This window comes from Heloderma suspectum, chromosome 11, assembly GCF_057233095.1.
Source record: "Heloderma suspectum isolate Gila_16-S chromosome 11, 16-S_ref, whole genome shotgun sequence".
NCBI lineage: Eukaryota > Metazoa > Chordata > Lepidosauria > Squamata > Helodermatidae > Heloderma > Heloderma suspectum.
The window spans coordinates 42848786-42871970 of NC_139468.1; the positions used below are offsets into that span (position 1 = coordinate 42848786).

At 45.4% G+C, this 23185-nt stretch overlaps 1 protein-coding gene across 7 annotated transcripts in view; it reads right to left on the bottom strand.

The window, feature by feature from the left end:
- Window positions 1-22848, bottom strand: part of UACA (uveal autoantigen with coiled-coil domains and ankyrin repeats) — a 49896-nt gene extending 27048 nt beyond the window's left edge. For 6 of the 7 annotated variants that reach the window (XR_014785435.1, XM_084817615.1, XM_084817612.1 and 3 more), the window contains exon 1: window positions 22685-22848. Coding sequence is in view for 5 of the 7 variants with exons in the window: in XM_084817615.1 (XP_084673741.1) it covers window positions 22685-22756 (72 nt within the window). In the remaining 2 variants the exon portion in view is untranslated. Of the gene's footprint in view, window positions 1-5331; window positions 5473-22684 lie in introns of all 7 variants that reach the window. The other variant, XM_084817617.1, reaches the window with a different exon arrangement.
- Between the last annotated feature and the right edge of the window lie 337 nt (window positions 22849-23185).

The following is a 23185-nucleotide window of genomic DNA, read 5'->3' on the forward strand; positions in this document are numbered from 1 at the left end:
CAAATGCTAAATTAGTACATCAAGAAGGACGTTTTAGCAACTCTTCTCCTTGATGTGCTAGTTTGCTACATGGAGGGAGCTTTCGAACATGCACTGCCATCTACAGTCCATCTTACTACCTCATTCTGCTGCATATACAGATCAGGCTATCATTTCACTCACCTCCTTCTAACTGGGAGATTACTTCCAATGTGCAAGGAAAAAATTACAACGCATATTTAAACCACCACCTCCCCACAACCTAATTTAAAATGTGCATGCACACACACATTCCTATTGTATCATTAGCTTCAGGGGAAATGGTGGCCCACCAGTCTTTCTGTATAAGCACCTGCACCTTCACATTCAGAATTCGGACTATAGCAGGATTGATGCATCCATGACAAGTTTCATTGCTCAGAGACAGTGTGCAAAAATGGCTCAAAAGGTGACAGATGTCATATTTGATTATCCTACATCTAATTCTGGCCACTACAGGATTATGATGGTATGGGGTGAGCCTGCTTTCATCTCCCAGCCATGTTAGTCTTCAGCAATTCCTTTCCAGCACTCTTACAGTAGCAAACATAACACTGATTGGATTTTGAGCCATTAGCACTAAAATACCCAACCGTTTTAAGGCCAAACCAGACACTGCAAGAAAAACACTAACATATGGCTGGGAACTCTTGTGTTTCGCTCATAGTGCTAACAGAGGTGACAGGACCATCTGTGGGGAGGAACTGGCAGCAGGGGTAGGCTTAAGCCTTCCCCAACCTGCGGATTCCCTCCTGCAAAATCAATTCCCACCACAGCCAGAAGTCCTGGGGGAGAAAAAGCATCTTGGGGGCCATTTGCAAGGAAAAAAATGGCAGGCACAGAAGAAACTAAATATGCCACCTTTCCCACCCATTAGTCTTCCCAGACAAATGTTCCCCTCCCTCCTGCATTCTCCATTATCTCAGAATTGGGAGCAGGTATTTCAAGCAGAAATAAAGTTAATTTTGGCTGTAAAACAGTTTAAACAATCCTTTCAAGGTGATGGAATCGTAACAAGGCAGAGACATTTTAAAAGGAAGAAAGCAACTGGAGATGCTATTTCAGCCTCTTCCATTTCCATGTTCCTGCAGGTTTTACATGGCTGACAAACTGCATAGGCCATGGGCGACCTTCCTATGGTGAGCATTTCTATCTAGAATGAAATGTGCGAAGTGCAGAACAGAGAAGCAAAGCATCCCTTTTCCAGAAAAAAGCCTCTGTATTACCAAAATTGAAATGTTTTGACCTCCTCCTCTTCCCTAAATCTCCTTGACATTTGTAACCCTCAGGCAATGAATGTTTCCTTTAAATGAAGATGTAACAGCTCATATGAGCTCCAGGGTACCAAGTACAAAAAGTTAGAATGGTTTTGCCAAATGTTCCCATTTAACTTTTCTATTTCAGTTACACAAAAGTACATTGTAATAGAACCTCCTTTCAAAATTAAGTCCTGGAGGGCTGAAAACAGTGGATCTGCCACACTTAAAATGTTCAAATTACAATGAAAATGCTTTCATACATTAAAAGCTCAGTAAATACTTTGGAACAGAAATCTACAAACTTGAATTTTTTCTGCACCAAGTGTGTCCATCTCTTCAATACATCCATCATTTACTATGAAAAATAGCTGTAAATTAACAAATTCTCAAAGAGTTATTAGTGGAAGCAATACAACGTTGTAATCCATGCCACATCAAGAAAAGCAATGCAACTGTGGCAAAGGTTTAAAGTTGCTCTGCCACAAGCTTTCCTGGGTATGCTATCACATACATACACCATACAAGAAACCTACTGTGTTTTTAAGAGCACAAGAAAACCAGCAACTCATCCTAGACTTCCTGAGTCCTTGCTGCCAAGAGCAAACAATGTACCCGACATTCAGCTACAAGGAGAGAAGCAGCCAGCCAGAGTCCAAGAAGGCTGCCCTTTGTAACCTATAATTTTGCTGCCCTCCGGCATTCATCTTGGCCATCCTTCTCTTAGCTCGGATCCCCAGTCATGTTTTCTCCATCTTCAGGGTCTTCCTCCAACTTCATAATTCTTGAAGACAGAACAGCTTCCAGAGGCAGCCTCTGCCAAACACAACTGTCACTGCCAGTGTGCCAACTGCTTCAATTGCCCCTGCCTGGCATCCAAGAAGGAAACCCTATATCAACATGGTTTTGTTTTTGCTGCTTCTGTGCTGTGGCACCAACTACTGCCTCAGCGACTCAGACACAGCAAATATTGCCCAGCTCCAAAATATCTCGTAAACAATATGCAGACAGTCTCACACCAGTCCAGAGCTATTTTTTGATTTGCCCAGTACTTGATAGCTGAGCAATTGAAAGCAATAGCTAATTATATATTCGGTGCATGCTCAACCAGTGAGTAATACATGGTGGCTGCTGCTGGCCAGCAGGCGAGGGTGCACAAGCTGCTCCTGCCACAAGTGGGCGACATGCTCCGGCACAAAGGTTAGCAGCGCACCCTCCAAGGCATAAATAGGCTGAGTCTAGTTAGCGCTGAACTGCCCCCCCCCCCAGGTGTGCGTCCCAGCCACTGCAAGACAGTCTAAATACTGCCAGGAACCCCTGTAACCAGTATGTGGTCTCAACAGCTTACAGCTGGTGGTGGCTTTGTGATCATATGACTGCATCAAGCAAAGTTCCGACTACATAGCACAAGGAATGTAAGAGTCTATTTTGACAAAAGCATCTCAGATGTTAATTTAGAAGACACGCGTGCCTTGGCTTTTTTAAAAATAAAAATAAACCTCCTTTTACAAGCACAAACTCCATTCTGAAAGCAAGTAGGTTTCAACTTACATTTGCTGCCAGGCTGTCTCCTAGCAGGCTAGTTGAGAAGCCCATGGAAGCTTGTCAAAACATTAAATACATAACATAATGACTAATAGTGCCATAGATGCGGGGTCCCTTCCCTTATCTTCAGTTTAAACATGGCATATTCTTAAAATGCCATCTTTAGCACATTCGGATGTCACTGAATTGACTCTTCCAGGCCAAACGGTCCAAATGCAGCCCACGAAATATGCTAGGCCCCTCCAGACCATCAGACACAGGGACTGAAAATACGATTTGCTAAGATAACCCTTCTTATAAAGTTCCAAATAGGCCTTCAAAAGGGTAGGATGGTGGTCTATCAGAGGATATTTGTTCATTTAAGAGGCTAATTCTAGCTCCTACGCACACCCTTGCTCACCCCCAGCCACAATAGGCCTGCCTAAATAAGGTCTTGCATTGCTCCCACTTTGGCACTGTTGAGAGTTCCAAAGCTGGGAAGAGCCACAGATAAGGCTTCTTTGGTTGGCCTCACCACTTGGCTGCAGGAAAGCACCCCCAAAAAATCATTCCACACAGACTGCGGGGATACTCAGGAGACAGCTGGCCACAGCTTGGTACATCTCAAGCTTGGCACACCAGGCTTGTGCAGGCTAAGCTAACGTTTGCTTTGCCTGCCCTGGGCTTATGCTAGCATCTGAATATTCATGATGTTCTGAGTGGGTATGCATACCTTACACTGAATGCCCTGGAGGAAGAAGAACTGTTGGCCTTGGATCTGGCAGTGCAAGTCCCTGCTGGTCCACAAGCCTACAGGGTAGCTTTAGCCAACTTGCTCTCTCAGCCGCTGTTCCATCCCTGTAAAACTGGGGTCACAGGACACCCTTCACAGCATGGATTTAAAGACGAAGGAGGCCAGGTCTGTAGGTCACTTCCCCACAATGGATCAAGCTTCCCTAGTAAGGCAGAAGTACATCCACTTCGCACAGCTCTAAAAAGCAGCAGTTGCGTTTCTTCCTGTGCTTCAAAGCCATATCCCTGCACTAATATTAGGGTGACATTTCTCTTAAAAGCAGGCATTCCAGAAAGCCATCTAAGGCCCAACAGACTTTCCACATGAAAATAGCATTCCAGTAAAAAAAACCCAACTGAGATGATTAGAAGAATTTCAGATGAACTGGACCAGCATGACCCCACCACAACTTGAGACTTCTCTTAAAGAAATAAATCTTGAACTCCAAGAATATCCGAAATGAATTTGTTCGCCTGAGCTGTTGTGATATACCGTTAAGTCCTTCCAACTGCAGCATGTGTGAGCTGAATTTCACATCCAACTTCAATGTGCTGGGGAAAAAATCCACTCACCAGCAACTGCTGGGTTGTATGGTCACCTGAAGCCAAGTACTTACTCATGCCACATCAATATGCTCTACTGAAAGGTTTGGATGTGAAGTCCATTTCTGAATGTTTTTCTCTCCCAAGTTTGGAATATAGAAGGCATGATGAAGATGATATATTATGAGTTGAGAGGAACATACAGTGCAGAACAAATTTATCCAGAAATGGGCAATGATATGTATTGGAACAATAAATATAACAAAGATGTTGGACCTTCACCGATTTCATAATTTAATGACAAGTGGATTCAGTTGTTCTATATGCTTTTTGGTAACCGTTTTCTTATTGATATCATTTGTCATAAAGGTATATCTGAAGAAATATTTTTAGATTCCTTTCCGGAATGAAGTTATTCAAAGTTTGTTTTCTCTCTTTCTTTGATCTTTTTGTGATGCTTTTAATATGGTTCTCACAATATTCATGTGTTTATTTTTCAATGTGCTATGTTATTCACTGTATTAGTGACTCTTCTTATTGGTGCTTCAGTAATGTCTTACAGTGTTCTAAATCAATAGATTCAAAAAGGAAAACAGATCTGTGGGAGTGGCTGTGACTTTTTAAGCTCTTTCCAAACAATAGCATCAACCAATCTTGCAGTAAGTCACCAGCTAACTGACCCCAGAGACAAACTTTCAAGTGTCTCTGGGTTGCATCTTATAAGCATGCCTAAGGCAGGGAGTCAGACAATAATAGCAGATTTACAATACTATTATTATGGTGTTCATTATTATAATTTATTATAATTTATTGTATTTTTATATCACCTTTCTGGGATCAACCAAGGTGGTTTACGAAGAGTTCAAAACATAGAAACCATAATCAAATACAAACAAAATAAAACATTTTAAACAACATTAAAAAGCATAGTAACACATTAAAAACCAATGTTTATTTTTATTTATTTTGGAAAACTTCTAGAATTTTAAAAAAGCTCCAAAAGCTGTTTACAAGATAAAATCATGATAAAATACAATAACAGTAAAACCAATCACTAAAACTATAAAACAATGATAAAAAGAATACAATATCATTAAAATATACAGGGGTGGCTGATACTGCTGGCAGTCAAGGAAACACCTGGGCAAACAAGTGTATCTCCAGCTGTCAGCAGACACACGCCCTGCTAGGAGCCCACCTGATCTCAATGGGGCAATCATTCCACGCCGTGGGTGCCCAAACTGCGACGGCCCTCCTCTGCACCGCAGGCAAATGGACCTCAGGAGACTGCAGTGTGGTCAGCGAGCCCTCCCGCTCAGAACGTAGCGCCTGGGGCGGCCTATGCAGGAGAAGGCGGTCTCTCAGATGACCAGGTCCTGAGCTGTTTAGGGCCCTAGAAACCTGCAGTAACACCTTGAACATGGCTCCGTAGCTGATTGGCAGCCCGTGCGGAGCTTTCAACACAGGGGTCATATGTATATAGTAAGAAGCTCCACTGTGGGTACTCGGACAGGATTGTGCATGCTGGCCCTGCCTCCTACGTCTCTGGGCAGGCTGCCCCATCCCTCTCAGTTCAGACCTTGCCATGTTGAACTGTTACGGTCTGAAAGGGAGTTCCTGCATTCAGACTAATGTGAATGGAACTCCCTTTTAGGCCTTACTTTGCCAGTTCAACACTGCAAGATGTGAACTGAGAGAGGTGGAGGCAGCACGCCCAGAGACTTAGGAGGCGAGGCCAGCACGAGCAGCCCTGTCCCAGTATCCACGTGTAGCCCTCACGTGTTCAAACAAATGCCTGAACAGCAATAAACTGCTAGTTCAAGAACTTTAACAGAGGAAGTGTCTGCTACAGCCTAAGAAATGTTAAGGAGTTTACTAGTCTTGTTCAAAAGACCCAAAAGCATAAACCTGTGCCTGGCTATTCAGAAGTAAGTCCTACTGTGTTCCACACAGCTTACTCCTAGATAAGTATGCATAGGTTTGCAGCATAAGAACATGCAACGGCTGGGAACATCTCACTGCTGTTAATGGGACTGTGCCCCTTTTACTGGTTTGATGGGGTTATGCCTTTTTCTGTCAGGGATTCTAAGCCCTCCCGCTGAGTAGTGAGGCAACAGAGACTCCTCACTGTGCAATCCACAAACTCTTTTATTCAGTTAATAGCACCTCTTCACACCTGAAGCGACTGACTACAAAGGCTGGGAGCTGCCCTCCGGGCCTAATTAGCTAAACACAGCCTTTGTTAAGAGAGCTACTGAAAGCAGGGCAGTCGCCTTTCAACTAGTGGATGGGTTTGGCAAGCTTTTTCTAGGCTCCTCCCTTCAGGGAGGATCCTCCTGACCCAACTTCTGACAGGCAGCCAGTCTGGTGGGACAGCTCTGCCCACTTAACTTGGCGATGGGCTCCGGCATCTGTCAATCCCGATGCTCCCTCCCCCACTGACAGAGGCTGGATTCCCACAGGAAGGGGGGGGAAGATGGTCTCTGGGTCTGGCCCTCCCGCTCAATAAGCCCCTGGGAAGGTTCTTCGCTGACTCCTGGAGAGTCTTGGGGAACTTCCTGCCCTGCTCCCTGTCTCAGCTGTACTCCTTCTTGCTCTGAATTTGAATCAAAGTTGGAAAGTAAACCAGGGAACCGGGGCCCAATCCTGACACTTTCCTTGACTGCTTTATCTGCTGCTATGCTGCCGCTATGCCTTTTTTGCTTATTATTGTGTTATTTTTATAGCCACTTTTATTTCTTTTCTAAGAGGAAAGCGAGATATACATTTTTTCCTGTATAAAATTTTAAATGTATGGAAACCATGAAAGCTGATGCCACTACATATACAATAAGCAATTCGGAACGACAAAGTTCATAATTCCTTCTGAAAAGAACTGTCCAGAAAATGAAAGCTGAAAGTTATCTTCCAAACATCACCCCTGCCTTAGTCCAACAGCACCTGACTGACACACAGAACGTTTGCTCTAAGGATGCACCAGCACACATTACATTTATACTCTGGCTTGTTAACCCAGAAAACCTGGCCAATCGTTATGTGATAATGTGGACATCCAATATGACCCCTGGTGTTTAAAGGATTTGCTGTTCTTAATTTAAGTTTTTAAAAATTAGATTTTATTTTTCAGTTGAGTATCTATGTATTATTTCAACTTACAACACCTATCAGTGAAGGTAGAAGGTGGTATTTGCATTTACATTGTTCATTTTTATTTTATCATTGTTTTTATTGCTGTTTTTATAATTGTTTACTGTGCTATGCAGTTTTAGATATTTTTGAACACTGCCTTGAGATGGTTTACCCTAAAAGGCAGCTTATAAATCTTTTAAATAAATAAAATAAGAGCAATTAATTGTACACATTGTACCCAAGAACATGGATTACTCTTGCTGGGTAAGATGAGACAGGATGTTCTTAATTTATCAAAGACAGTGGAAAGGGCATACAGCTGCTGCAAAACTCAGAGACACTGGGTGTTATCAGCAATAAAGGCCATTAATAGGTTAGTCCTCTAAGAGGTTTGGAGTTTTACAGTACCTCAACCACCCAAGCAGCAAGTCCAAGGCCAGCACTAGATTGGTCCAGTTCCTCTTTCATTCTGCAGAACTCAAGATTTGCCAAGTTATATTATACTAGAGATGACCACAGGCTAACCATCTTCAGCATCTGCTCTCAGTCTGAGAAAAACAATACTTACCTTACAATACTTATCCATCCTCACTTGACACTGGAAGATGATCTGTCCTGAAAGGAATGACTCATGCCAAATGTGAGAAGGCAGTTCCACTCACCAGCAAAACCTTTAAGGAAAAGAATGACTACAGAAGCATCATCTTTCTCCCCCTCCAGGCCTCTTCAACTCTGCATACCTAATCAAGTGCAAAATTTTGACTTGCAACCACTACCAGTTAAGGCAATAGGAGCCTTCCCTCTCAGCTAAGACCCAACATGGCAAGAGCTAGCAGTAATACTAAATGGAAAGTCAATTCAGTGGCAGGAACTACTTTTGCATAGCTCTGATCTGGAGGAATGGAGTGAGGTGTCTAGAGGGAGAGAGGGATGATGCTTCTATAGTCATTCTTTGTGTGGATGACATTCCACTCAATTTCTCCTTTTCAACAGATGCAGGTTAGGTGGTGACTATCCTGAACCAGCTCTTAGTCTCGATAATGGGCTGGAAGAGGGCCAATAAACTGACACTTAATCTAGACAAGATGGAGGTTCTGTCAGTCTATCCAGTTAGGTGATGTTCAGCCTGCTCTAAATGAGGTTGCACTCCCCTGAAAGGAGCAGGTTCATAGTTTGGGGATGCTCGTTGATCCAGCTCTGTCACTTCAGGCCCAAGTGGCCTCAGTGGCATAATGTGCCTTTTATCAGCATCAGCTAATATACCAGCTACCACCCTACTGGGCCACAGATAGCCTGGCTAGTTATCCACGCTGGTAACCACCCACCTGGATTATTGCAATATGCATGTGGGCCTACCTTTAGTTAACGCAGAATAGAGCTGCCAGGCTGTTTACTGGGACTGGCCAATTTGAACATATTACTCCAGTGCTGTCTCAGCTGCACTGGTTGCCAGTCGGTTTTCATGCCCAATGGAACCAGCTGCCTAGGGAGGAAGTGAGCTCTCCATCGCTGTAGCTATTCAAGCAGAGACTGGACAGCCATCTGTCAGGGATGCTTTAAAATGGATTCCTGCACTGAGCAGAGGGTTGGATTCAATGGCTTAAATGACCCCTAAGATTTCAAGTGGTGGTGCTGACCTTTAAATCCCTAAATGCCGTAGAACCAGTTTACCTGAAGGAGCACGTTCTCCCATATGTTCCTGCCCAACTGTTAAGTTACTCTTCAGACACTCATAGAATCATAGAATAGTAGGGTTGGAAGAGGCCTATAAGACCATCAAGTCCAACGCCCTGCTCAATGCAGGAACCCAAGTCAGAGCATCCCCAACAGATCACAGAATCACAGAATAGTAGGGTTGGAAGGGGCCTACAAGGCCATCGAGTCCAACCCCCTGCTCAATGCAGGAATCCAAGTCACAGCATCCCTGACAGATGGCTGTCCAGCCTCGTCTTGAACGCCTCCAGTGTGGGAGAGCCCACCACCTCCCTGGTTCCATTGTCGTATTGCTCTAACAGTAAGGACGTTTTTCCTGATGTTCAGCCGGAATCTGGCTTCCTGTCATTTGAGCCCATTCTTCCGTGTCCTGCACTTGGAGATGATCGAGAATTGATCCTGGCCTTCCTCTCTGTGACAACCTTTCAAGTCCTTGAAGAGCGCTATCATATCTCCCCTCAGTCTTCTCTTAAGGCTAAACATGCCCAGTTCTTTCAGTCTCTCTTCATAGGGCTTTGTTTCCAGTCCCCTGATCATCTTTGTTGCCCTCCTCTGAACCCTCTCCAGTTTGACTGCATCCTTCTGAAAGTGTGGTGCCCAGAACTGGACACAGTACTCCAGATGAGGCCTAACCAGTGCTGAGTAGAGGGCAACTAGTACTTCCTGGGATTTGGAAGCTATGCATGCAGCCCAACGTAGCATTTGCCTTTTTTGCAGCCACATCACATTGTTGGCTCATATTCAGCTTGTGATCGACAACAATTCCAAGATCCTTCTCGCATGTAGAGTTATTGAGCCAAGTATTCCCCATCTTGTAACTGTGCATTTGGTTTCTTTTTCCTAGGTGCAGAACTTGGCATTTATCCCTATGAAATGTCATTCTGTTGTTTTCTGCTCAGCGCTCCAGTCTATCCAGATCACTTTGAATTTTGTTTCTGTCTTCCAAAGTATTAGCTATCCCACCCAATTTTGTGTCATCTGCAGATTTGATCAGCATTCCCTGCACCTCCTCCTCCAAGTCATTAATACAAATGTTGAAGAGCACTGGGCCTGCGGTACCCCACTCGTTACCTCTCCCCAGTTTGAGAAGGTCCCATTGATAAGCACTCTTTGAGTCCGATTCTGTAGACAACTGTGGATCCACCGGATCATTGTTTCATCTAGCCCACTTTGAGCTAGTTTGCTCATCAGGAGATCATGGGGCACTTTGGCAGAAGCTTTGCTGAAGTCGAGGTATGTTATGTCTACAGCATTCCCACGGTCCACAAGGGAGGTTACTTGATCCAAAAATGAGATCAGGTTCGTCTGGCAGGACTTGTTTTTGACTAATCCATGTTGGCTTCAAGTAATCACGGCATTGTTTTCAAGGTGCTTCCAGATGGATTGCTTTATCATCTGCTCCAGAATTTTCCCAGGGACTGATGTCAGACTGACTGGTCTGTAGTTCCCAGGTTCCTCCTTTTTGCCCTTTTTGAAGATAGGGACAACATTAGCCCTCCTCCAGTCATCTGGCACTTCACCCGTCCTCCATGATTTCTCAAAGAGAACAGACAGCGGTTCTGAGAGTTCTTCTGCCAGTTCCTTTATTACTCTAGGATGCAGTTCATCTGGCCCTGGAGATTTGAACTCATTCAAAGTAATTAGGTGTTCCTTGACCATATGCCTATCGATCTCAAGCTGCAATCCTGCCCCTTCAGCCTGTACTTCGCCTTTGCCAGGAGGGTCACAGACCCTCTTTTGGGAGAAGACTGAGCCAAAGTAGGAATTGAGCACCTCTGCCTTTTCTTTGTCATCTGTTATCGTTTTGCCATCCTTATTTAATAGTTGAACCACCATTTCTTTCCTCTGCCTTTTACTATGCACGTAGCTGAAGAAAGCCTTTTTGTTGCTTTTAGTACCCTCACTAACCTCAGCTCATTCTCAGCTTTAGCCTTCCTGACGCCATCCCTGCAATTCTGTGCTACCTGCCTGTACTCTTCCTTTGTTACTTGGCCTTCTTTCCACTTCCTATTTGTGTCCTTTTTTGTTTTCAGGTCATCTCTAAGCTTTTTGTGAAGCCACATTGGCTTCTTCTGTTGTCTTCCACCTTTTCTTCTTGTTGGAATTGTTTGTAATTGTGCCTTGAGAATTTCCTTTTTTAAAAGCTCCCACCCATCTTGGACTCCTTTTCTCTTTGGCATCGCTTGCCATGGGACCTTACTGATCATTGTTCTGAGTTTATTAAAATCAGCTTTCCTAAAATCCAGGGTACGCATTTGACTACACTTGGCTTTTGCTTCCCTTAGAACCAAGAACTCAAGTACAACATGGTCGCTTTCCCCCAGAGTTCCTGTAACTGCTACTTTATCCACTAAGTAGGCCTTCCTAAGAAGGCCTTCCACTAAGAAGGCCTTCCTGATGCCATCCCTGCAGTTCTGTGCTACTTGCCTCTACTCTTCGTTTGCTGCTTGGCCTTCCTTCCACTTCATATATGTGTGCTTTTTTGTTTTCAGATAATCTCTAAGCTTTTTGTGAAGCCACACTGGCTTCTTCTGTTGTCTTCCACCCTTTTTTCTTGTTGGAATTGTTTGTAATTGTGCCTTTAGAAATTCCTTTTTTAAAAACTCCCACCCATCTTGGACTCCTTTTCTCGTTAAGAGTCACTTGCCATGGGACCTGACTGATCATTGTTCTGAGTTTACTAAAATCGGCTTTCCTAAAATCCAGGGTATGCGTCTGGCTACACTCTGCTTTTGCTTCCTTTAGAACCAAGAACTCAAGTACAACATGGTCGCTTTCCCCCAGAGTTCCTGTAACTGCTACTTTATCCACTAAGTCATCTCTGTTGGTTAGGATCAAGTCAAGGATAGCCGATCCTCTAGTTCCCTCCTCTACTTTCTGTAGGAGGAAGTTATCCGCCACACAAGTCAGGAATTTCCTGGAGGGGCCACGTTTTGCAGAATTTGTCTCCTAGCAAATATCGGGGAAACTGAAGTCCCCCATTACTACAACACTCAATGACATGTCGGGCAGCTACCATGGAAAGAGCCTTCTCTGTAGTGACCCACCATCTGTGGAATGCCCTTTCCAGGGAAATCCATCTGACTTATTCACTGTATACATTTAAACACCAGGATTACACCTTCCTCTTCCTGGAGGCACTGAATCTTTAATTTGTTGTTTTTATTATCAGTTTTACTGCTGGCTCTTTAATATTTTTAATGTTTTTAATACCTTAATTTCCTGATATTTTCACACTTGCTGTATTACTGTGTCAGTTATTTTAGGATTGTAAATTGCTCTGAGGTTTTATGACTGTAAACTGCTCTGAGGGCATTTGTCAGTTGTGCAGTATATACAACTAAATCAGTAATATTTAACTATGTGTCCCTCAGCCCACAAATCGTAGCAAAGAAAACTGGAAATGCATTCTGCCTCTGCTAATGAGACTTAATTGCATTTTGATATACTTTTCTGAAACATGGCTTAAGTGCTGGTGGCTCAGGCTTCCCACTAGTGTTCCCAGGATTAGACCAGACTTCAGGATCGAATTTTGGCTCATTGAGTTCTACATAAAACTGCTTATGCAACCACAGCAGAGGTGGGCAACCTTTGGCTGTAGGGCTGCATGTGGCCCTTGGCCTAATTTCAAAAGCCCTTTGCATGTGATCAGTTCAGACCTCTGGCAAGAGCAATCTCTCCCTTCCCTGGCAGCCAACTGGTTGGGAAGAGGGAGAGAAAGAGAAAAGGGGGGGTGGGTGCAAAGAACGGGAATAAAGAGCAGCAGAATAAGAAAAAGGGTGACTTTTGGCACTGCCCTTGCCCATTGCTGCTTCAGCCCCGCTCACTGCTGACATGCAACTCCCAAAAGATCACCCACAAGAGAATGTGGCCCTTGAGAGAAAAATGGTTGCCCACCCCTGAACTAGAGAGTAGGCTTGGCACCAAGAAGTCTCTCCACACAAAACGTGCCTGGAACAATTCTGATGATGAAGACCGAACAGAATCCCCCCTGAATGGAGCATCACTGAACAGAGAAACTGTGGGTTATCCCAATAATATTCCAGGGATTTGTCTGAAAGATGCAAACTGTACTTCTTATGCTGCAGTTCTCTTCCAATCAGTGCCCTTTGGAATCCACAACCAAGCTAAGTTTTGGTGACTAGATGGAGGTCCTGTAGAAGCCATCAGATTCCACTGACTCTGGGCCACGGACCTGGCCTCAGCCTCTGCAAGGCCAGGACGATTAAGCAGATAACTGGCAGTCCAAGGGAGCGTGAGCAATTTAAACAAGGGTGGATGCCAACAATTTGTTAGTCTTCTCTTTAACAGGCCACTTCAAGTCTTACTCTTCCCACCAGCTCTGCAAATTTAAGCAGAGACTCACAGCTAAGACCCTATTTCATTAAAACATTTCTGCGCCCTCTTTCTATCACTAGGATAGTGCAGGTGGCAGTCTAGAAAAGCACACCGTTATCAGCAAAACACAATACAATGTTGTGTCAAGACTCTGCTACCAGGGCTATGCAACTTGCCCCAGGAGTTACTGAAGCATGAATATTCTAGGGCTCACATGAAATCCATCAGGCAGTGGCTTTGGGATAACACACAGTAAACAAATCACACCCTAATCTTCAACATAAAACATGGATATTTCATGGGATTCAGCCAGACTTGTATCCACAAGACACAGTCACAGAATCAAAAACTTCACATTTGCAATGGGAACTGAGTAGGTAGCTTGGGAAATTTGAGAGTTTAATTGTGGCACACACCCTTTTGAAAACATTTCACATTGTCAGAAAACAGAAGCTAGCAACATTGAACAATGTTAGCATTTGTTTCAAGATCAGGAATTCACTGAGATTCCCTGGAACAATTCCGTGTATTTTAAAGTACATAATTTCTGATGGTTTGGGTAGTAGAAGAGACTTGGACGTTTGTGGTAAATGCCAGCACTCCATACACATGAACTATACCGATTTATACACTTCTCTAGCTTGTCCCATGCAATGGCAGGCACAAACTCCTGACTACCCAGGAAGAACTAGAAAGAAAGCCCTCAGCCCACACACATATACAAAGACCCTTCCGCTAACTATTCATTTCAGTCATGTTAAAGCCACATTTTCTGCCCAAGCTGCACTCAATGAATACATCAGTGAATCATCCAACTCCTTTTTCCTGCAGTTTTTGTCCCAGGTTGCCCATGTGAAATGAGTGGTATGTGTTTACATCCTTTTGGTTTCTTTTTGCTGGCCCAGACTTGTAGCATTACAAATATTACAGCAACGTTATAGTTCTCTTGCCAGCACAGGTTTCCAACCACATACCAACTTTCACTTTAAAATATGACATCTGCCTGACTGAGCGGCTCAGTAGATGGGATCCCACCTTTACCACACTCTGGAAGCCATGCGGGAACACATATCAGCCCTCAATCCAAACACATTTATTTGGGCACCACAAACAGACTACCAGCCATGTTTTCCAGGGACAGCATCACCGACTGCTGGTAACTTTGTAAAAGGGGGCGGGGGACACTTGTGGGTTTTCCCCCTGGATTACATATCTGATTCTCTCATTTGTGCTGATAGTTTTCATGGAAACCTATATACCAGACAACAAGATGGATCACAAAAATAGACCACCTTTTCCGACAACTGTTCTGATAAGACCACACTGCACCTAGCCACAGATTTCTCCTTTTAGAACAAAACCATGAGTCCACCAATTCTAATTTTTATTGCAGGGTGGCCAACCTCTGTGGGCCAATCTCACCACCCCCGGAACCCACTGGGGGCCTCTCCCGGAGCAGCTGCTGCTGCACAGCAATCAATTTTTCAGGGGAAAGAGGCAATTTTTCACTTTAAAACAAGATGCACGTGAAGTGCACACCTTGTTTTCAAGTAGAATTTACCCTTTTGGTGGCTGCACTAAAACTGCCAATCTTTTTGCTGCTGTGCCAAATTCAGTGGTGGGAGCCACAAAAGTGGTCAGGGGGAACACATCTTGGAGTGGGCATGGAGGTCATAGGCACAGGACCATTGGAACCCTTAGACAAGATCCTTCATAAGTCAGCCCCACTGACAGGTGAACATACATATCTGGGAAACTGTTTTTTAATTAACATTTAGCCTACATTTATTCTAAACCATGATTTGGCAAAAGCAGGAGAACATTCCAGGTAGATTGAAACATCACAACAGAAGAGTGGCCTTCCCTGTTACGTCTGGGAGGAAAGAACTCACAGCAGTCAAGACAGCTTTGGCCAGCTGCAGCTTCTCAATTAATTGGCAGCTCTCTCTGTTTATTGTCCAGCTCATAAAGTGTATTTTGCAAGTATCATATCTTTGCCATAGGGAAAAAATATGGATAATGACAGTTATTCCTTACAAAGACTTTCTAAAGCCAGTAAGGGATGGCTTCTTGTGGACGGAATACATTCCAAGGAAACACCCGTGAGCAATGACAGAGTAGTTTCACACACTCCTACTCTACCGACAGGAAAAGGGAGTTGGATGTTTATACAATTTTGTGCATCTGAAGTTATGTTTTCACAAAAAGAGGCTCCCCACCCCACATCCATCCCACACACACACTGAGGGACAAGAAAAATTAAATCCAGCTGATATTTATATGCCATTGCTAGTGTTTGCATGACCGTTCCCTCACTGGTTATAAATTAAAATGCAAAATGGAAACATCCCTTTCAGAGGAAAACTAGCAGAGCAGTTTATAAGCCCCACTTAAGAGTCAACATGTATGATATTCAAGGGCAGAATCACAGCCCTATGGCTATAGCTATGCAGTGAGTATATGACGCTGCCTTATACAGAGGCAGAACATTGGTCCTTCTAATCCACTACTGTCCTCTCTGGCTGCACAGCTCTCGAGCAGATGTAGGTCTCTCCCAGGCTTGCTATGCAAGACTGCTTTTAATGTTGATGCCAGGAACTGAACCTGGGACCTTCCTCATGCAAAGCAGGTGCTCCGCCACTGAGCTATAGGCCCCCTCCCACTGTGGGATAGCAACATCTTTACATTGTACAACAGACCTGTAGAACAGCAGGTTTTAGATTAGTCCTCCACCCTGTAATTAATACAGACAAGTCTTAACTCATTTACCCACTAACAGCATTTAATTCAAGGTACAGATTTTTTCTCCCCAAATAGAGTTGCATAACCATCCACTCCCTGCATGAAAAAACAGTAAGCAGACCAGTAAAGCATGCTTCTCAAAAGGTACTAATAATTCATAGAATAGCAGACTTTTGAAGCCATTTAAAAGACATAAAACCTATAATCAGAAGCTTTCAGAAAAACATGGTCCAGCGACGTGCAATTCCAACATACCCTTCAGACACCAAGAACTCTACAACCTAGCCATAACTCTGTAACTGTTCTGGAGCTTCTCAGTTCTTTCAAGCACAGCTAAAGACCCAACGTTTTCCAAGTCTTTTTAGCCCTTCAGTTTTCAAAATTGTGTTAGTGTATTTTTAGATTGTTGCATTGCTGTGGGCTTTTACCTTGGTTACTACTTTGGTTTTATTCCGTTTTAATCTTATGATTTTATATTATGTTTTACAATATCATATATTTTATAGTTTTAAACTCTGTCTTGTAAACTACCCAGAGAGCTTTGGCTAATGGGCAGTATAAAAAAGTAATAAATTAATAAATACATCAGAGACACCACTTTTCAATATATGTGTTCTATTTCTATCCCATTTTTACCTGGGGCTCCTAACAGCCTTCCATCAACACCCACACTAGCCCAGCTGCAGCAAACCCTGATAGCATCAGACACTTCCAGACCATTCACTGGGCCCCCAAAGACATCACTTTATAAAAAATATACAATTAACAGCAACGTGTGTCTTATGTAAAATAGAAGCAGCTGAGATTGGGATGTGGCATGACATGCCCTTCTAACCACCACACTAGACAATACAGGTAGAATGTAGAATACATAATTCAATGGATGCTTAGAAGGCAGATTAAGCCAGCCATGCTGGATGGGGCATGCTGGGAGTTGCAGGACTTTTTCTGTCTAAATATGCATAGGATTGCTCCCTAAAAGAATCGATATAACAATGCAAACACTGCAAGGGCAGCATAGTCCCTTCTTGGAAGACATCTGATGCCAGCATAGAAAATGCATGCATTTATTTTTTGATAACTATTCCTAGCACACTGAAAAGGCTTATATCACCACAACAAAAATGGTTTTGCCATTGTCTTAATTTAAAAAAAACCAATTATCATATGTAACAGAAAATGCCAAGAACTGTTGGGGATACCCTGCTTCAGCTGATTACTTGACATTTCTGGTCCTCAAAGTTAGCAATTCTCTCAGCAAGAGCACCTTAATTATTCCTGCCTTCCAAGAATATAGGAACCATACCCCCATTTATGTTGTATACCCATCTGCTAATCAAGTGCAGATCATGCCAGTTTGGGAACGAAGGTGCAACCCTAAGAAAATTGTTCACAGGAAAGCTAACAATGTGCTGTTAGCATCACATATTCAGTGTCAGTTTTGCTTTCAAGAAAAGAGCCACATTTCCCCTTCGTTCATTCATGTTAAGGGTCAGCAATCTCTGCAGCACGGTTTGCTGAATGCAAGGTTAGAACAAAGCAAGAAAGGCGCCCATTTATTGTGCTGAGAACCATGTGCCCTAATTCAGCTTCACAAGCCAAATCCACATTTAAACAGAACTGTGAACAACATTATTGTAAACACTGTTATTTATATCCTGCTTCATCCAGTTGCTCAGAGCAGCTTACAGCAATTAATGTGTTTGCTTATTATGGGGGTGGGGGGAGAAAAATCACAGTACATGTACAACGTTCTAATCATAGTACTTGCTTGTTATTAATGAAAAGTTATGGGAGCACAAAGCACGCCGGCAAATGTGAAGACGGTTTCTAAATGGAAAGAACCTAAGTAACATAAAGTGAAAAAACCTAAGTAACCACATAAGACAGAGGAATCTTGGTTTAAAACTGCCTGAATAGTAACAACTCTAGACTTCATTCTTGCATGTCTCACAGTTAGTGTGTGCTATGGCCATATAAACAGGGCTTCAGATTGCCTCAGCTTTTCTAACTACTAATGCAAGCTGGCTGTCAGCATATTCCAGGCCTGGTGACAGTAAGGCAGAGATGACAACATGCAATTGCCAAAGTCTGATCAATGAGATGGAAAGCTAACCAGCAAGGGTCCCCTCTCTTTTGCTGCTGCTCTGTAAAGATTGTACTTCTCATAGCCTCGTACAGAAATACCTTCAAAGTTCATTTTCTCCACAAGATAGAATTTACAGGGCAAAATCCAGCTGTGGCTGAATATCTGCTTAGTAAGAAAAGTCCTGGCTTTTGGACCAAAGTCCAGCAACTGCCAGAAAACCTAACTTCAGGTGCAGCCAGATATTTCTAACTCTGATTGTGATGAAGTCACATTTCTCTTAGCTGCTGGCAGGAACTCCAGGAGGAAACTGTCCTCCTCTGAATATGGTCTAAGATGCTTTCTGTGTGCCCAGTTCTTCTGCTCCTTCCACTTCACTTGTCTTGTCCTGAGTGCATGCAGATTTCCAGTGTTCATCTCAAAGGCAGAAGGTCTGAATCCTGCCTGCTTAAATCAAAATTATCATTAACCCTCAAACAAGGTTTCAACCATATCTATTTTATATACAAATTTGGATCCCCCCCCCCCACCTCCTTTACGGGATCTTGCTTTCATTTACAACACCTACATGGGTGGTGTAAACCAACCTGACCTCCTTGATTTATAGCTTTACTTCAAGTTCAAAGGTCGGCTGAAAGATATAGCTGTTTGAGCCACGAGGTTATGAAATAATCAAATTTTTTTACTAGTGCAATGAGAGCAGACGTTTCCTACAGGTTTCCTCGTGTTTTCACCTCCCACACAAGATACTTCATCATAGATTTCCCCCTCCTTCCCTGATGGCCACAACCATTGCATAATCTTCCCACTCTCAAGGTATGTAGACATGAAATAATTATTTCACAAACCTCTCAAAAAATTCCTTAATACTCCTCTTTTGTTTTTGTGTTTCAACAAAAATAGATTTTATTTGAAAAAAATGCTGAGACATCAGTTTATTTCATGGTATAGACTGAACTTTTTGAAACAATCTTGAGAATGGTTCAAGCAGGTCTCCTTGTTAAAGTACACGTCCTGCAAAATCGAAGAAACCAGTTGCAAGTACATACACGTACATAGGAACCACTCAAGAACCAAACCAACAGGTTCAGTCTATGAAAGTAAACTCATCCTGTCACAAACTCAAGAAACAGTTACATTAAACTTGTGTTAGGTTTTTTTTTTTAAACAACACGCCAGCCAGCAGAAATAGGGCACCTTCTAAAGATGCATCTGCTGTGTATTGGAATCAAAAGAACACAGAGTGTTCGAGGAAGAAACACTGTTCTGGTCAACTCTAACATAATTAAAAGGTAAAGGTGTCCCCAACCAGTTGTGTCCGACTCTAGGGTGCGGTGCTCATCCCCGTTTCTAAGCCGAAGAGCCAGCGCTGTCCGAAGACGCTTCCGTGGTCATGTGGCCGGCATGACTGAACACCGAGGTGCACAGAACGCTGTTACCTTTCCCGCCGAAGCGGTACCTATTTATCTACTTGCAATTTCTTGCTTTTGAACTGCTAGGTTGGCAGGAGCTGGGACTGAAGACGGGAGCTCACTCCATCACGCGGCACTCGGGTCTCGAACTGCTGACCTGCCGACCTTCCAGTCTGCAGTTCAGCGTCTTAACTACTAAGCCACCGCGGCCCCTCTAACATAATTACTCAGCCTCTAAAAAGTCACATCCTTCACTTCAACAACTTGTCAAAAAAACATTCATCACCTTCCCCTGAAGGGCTTGGCTGAGGGAGCAGGAAGTTACATGCCATGTGGCTTTATTAAATTATTTTGATTTGACTATAATGCAAAATAATTCATGGACGTTCAGTCTTTGCCTTGATACAGAGGTTGATAACGCTATGCATCTCATTTTAATTTTTGTATGTCTGTGTGAATGACTGAATGAAAAAATAAAGTCTACTTTACTTTTTGGAGCTACAGCATAACATATTCAGCTCTTTTGTTGCTTTCATGGGCCGTGAGGTGCAGGAGATAGGTCGAATGCCTGTTCTGGATAGTGTTGCACTCCTCTTGAAGTATATAGTCTGGAGGTATATAGTCTGGAGGTGCTCCTATAACCACCTTTGTCACCTTTGGCACAAGTGACCTCAGTGGCTAGGAGTGCCTTTTATCAGCTTTGCCTGGTACACCAGCTATGGCCATTCCTGGACAGAGATAGCTTGGTTACTGTCATCCAAGCATTGGTAACCACAAGATTTGATTACTGCAATGCACTCTACGAAGGGCTACCCTTCTGGGGGGTCAAGAAGCTATAGCAGGTGCAGCATGCAGTGACACGTTTGTTGACAGGTGAGGCTTATAGCCAGCATGCAACACCCGAAGGAACTGCACTGGCTGCCTATGTGCTACATGAACAAATAAAGGTGTTGTTGCTGGACAACTTGGAAGCAGGGTTCTTGAAAGACAGTTAGACCCCTTATGTTTCTGACTGGTCACTGTGGACATCTACAAAACTCCATCTGAAGAAGTGCCACATGCACCTGAGATTTGCCTTGCAACCACCTGCAGCAGGGCTTTTAATGTAGCAGCACCAGCTTTACGGAACACTCTCCCTGTGGATATAAGGTGTGCCTCAATGATACTGGGCTTTCAGCGCATGTTTTTAAAAAATTATTCATACAGGCCTTCCCAGAGTTAGGATTATATGGAATGGTGAGTGACTATTCCAGAATCTGCATAAATGTTGTAAACAAATAACTAAAAATATTACTAGTCACTGTATTGTGCCAACTTTATATTTCACTATTTTATTGTGTTTAAACTGATATTTACTTTGTACACTGCTTAGGTATTTTGGAATGTTACGCTGTTTATAAATATTGTGAATAAAAGAATTATTTATTTATGTGATTTCTTGATTTCTGATTTGATTTGATTTCTACTCCATCCTTCCTCACAAAAGAATAGCTAACAATCTGCATAAAACAAAATACAGCCCACATAATGTGAGGCCAATAGAAAGGCTCCCAATACCACCTTCTCCTTCACCTTACAATCAGAACGTAGGGGTGAATAACCTCCAGCCCATGAACCAGAAGTGGCCCACCGCGCCTCCCCCATGCTCTGCCCACTCTTCTTGGTCCCTCCCCCTCCACAGCCCCATGTTCCCAGGTTCTCAGCTGTCTGCTGTTGATCAGCTGAGCAGCATGCAGGGAAATTCCTGGGGGAGGTGAAGTTTCAACCTACCCTCCCCAGATCTCGACGTCCCCACCCCACTGCTCAGCTGATCTTCAGGAAACAACTGAAAAGTGGGGGAATCAGGGCTGTGGAGCAAGTGGGACGAGCTGGCAATGCAGGAAGACATTGCTATCTTCCATCATCACTTGGCCCCTTCCGTACTGAGAAGGGGGGAACAGAAGAACAAGAGAGCATCTCAGGGGGAGGGAGAATGTTGCTTTGCCCACACCCATCACTGCCATGCAGCCCCGGGAAGATTACATATTGAGTGAATGTCGCCTTTGGGCTAAAATGGTTCCCCACCCCTGCTGTAACACAAATTATCTATGCAGGAGCACACTTAAGCACAGAGGCACTATCATGTTTCATATCATTCATGTCTATGAGAAATGCTTGATTGTCTTTTTCCACTGGGAGCGGTTGCGGCTATTCCCACTTTTCTAAAAAAGCAGAGAGAAAAACCGAAGTTAGACATTCACTTGCATGATGCCTCTGAGCTAGCAAGCAATTGGGCTGCAAAGTTGCCAAGGGACAAGCAGCTTCCGAAGCCTCATCAAGTTCACCCACTGGTGCGTGAAGTTATCTTCTTTGGGGCCTGTTCAAAGACTACCAAACAGGAATCCAAACAGTCTGAGAGAACGGCAGTAACAGGCACAGAGACTGACAGCAACTGTAACACTCTGCAGGGGTTTGACACCACAGCCACAAGCTAACCAACAATACTAGAAAAAGGAGCACTGAAAAGATTGGGCTGCGCCCCAAAGTTACGGAACGCGGGAGAATAACGAGGCTGTCTGGACGGGGCTGTCGAGCAGCCCGCGCAAAACACCCGACTCCAGACCGCGGCGCACGCGTCCCCTGGCAGCACGGCCCTCCCAGCCCCGGGAAGCCACCGAGGCACTTCCTTGCGGCGACGGGGCGCAGCTCTGAGCGAGGAAGGCGCTTATCCTGCCAAGGGCCCGAGTCCGGTCGCGCCGAGGACGGGGCCACTTCCAGCGCACCGGAGCGGGCCCTGCCCGCGCCGAGGGCGCCCCTCCCCCCGACGGGGAGCCCCGCCCCGCCCGCACGCCCGGGCCCTGGCGCCCCCTGCTGTCGCCGGAGGGCCCGAGGGCCCCTTCCAGAGGTCGGGCGGCCAGCGCGCGTTGGCGGGGCTTCCTCCCGAGCGCGCGGCGCGGGGCCGCCGCCTCCGCGCCCGCACGGGCCCCTCCACCTCGCGTCTGCTCGCGCGCCGCCCGCCAGCCGCGGCCCGCCGAGCTCCCCCGGGCTGCCGGCCGCCGCCGCCGGCTTCTCCGGGCCAGCCCGGGGCCCGAGGGAGGGCGCCCGCCCGGCCGCGCGCGGGTCTCCGGGGCCGGGCCGCGGCCCGCACTCACCCCGCCGAGGCCGCCCGCGCCGCCCCCCGCCGCCACTTCGTGCTTCCGCAGGCGGGACTTGAGGCTCTTCATGCTGCCGCTGCCGCCGCCGCCCCTCCGGCTGCCGCCGCGCGGGAGCTCGGCTCGGCTCGGCCCGGCCCGGCCCGGCCCGGCCCGGCCCCGGCGGCTGCTCGCCCGCCCAGCGGCCAGAGGCGCCCCGCCGCGCCGCCTCCCGGCCAATGGGAGGGCCCGAGGCGCGCCGCAACCAGTAGCGGCGGAGCTGCGCGGGGCGGGCGGGGCTTCCGCCGCCGCCCCTTCGGAGCCCTCACCGGGCGGGCGGGCGCCGGCCGGCCGGGCTCCCAGGGGGCGCGGCGCCTCCGCGGGGCGGGGCGGGGCGGGGCGGGGCGGGGCGGGCGCCGCCTGGCCGCGAGGGGGCGCCCGCCGCAGCCGCGCCCCGCGGCCCCGCGCCGCCTCCCGCCCATCCCGGCCCGCCGCGGCCGGAAGACAGGCCGGCGCCGTGGC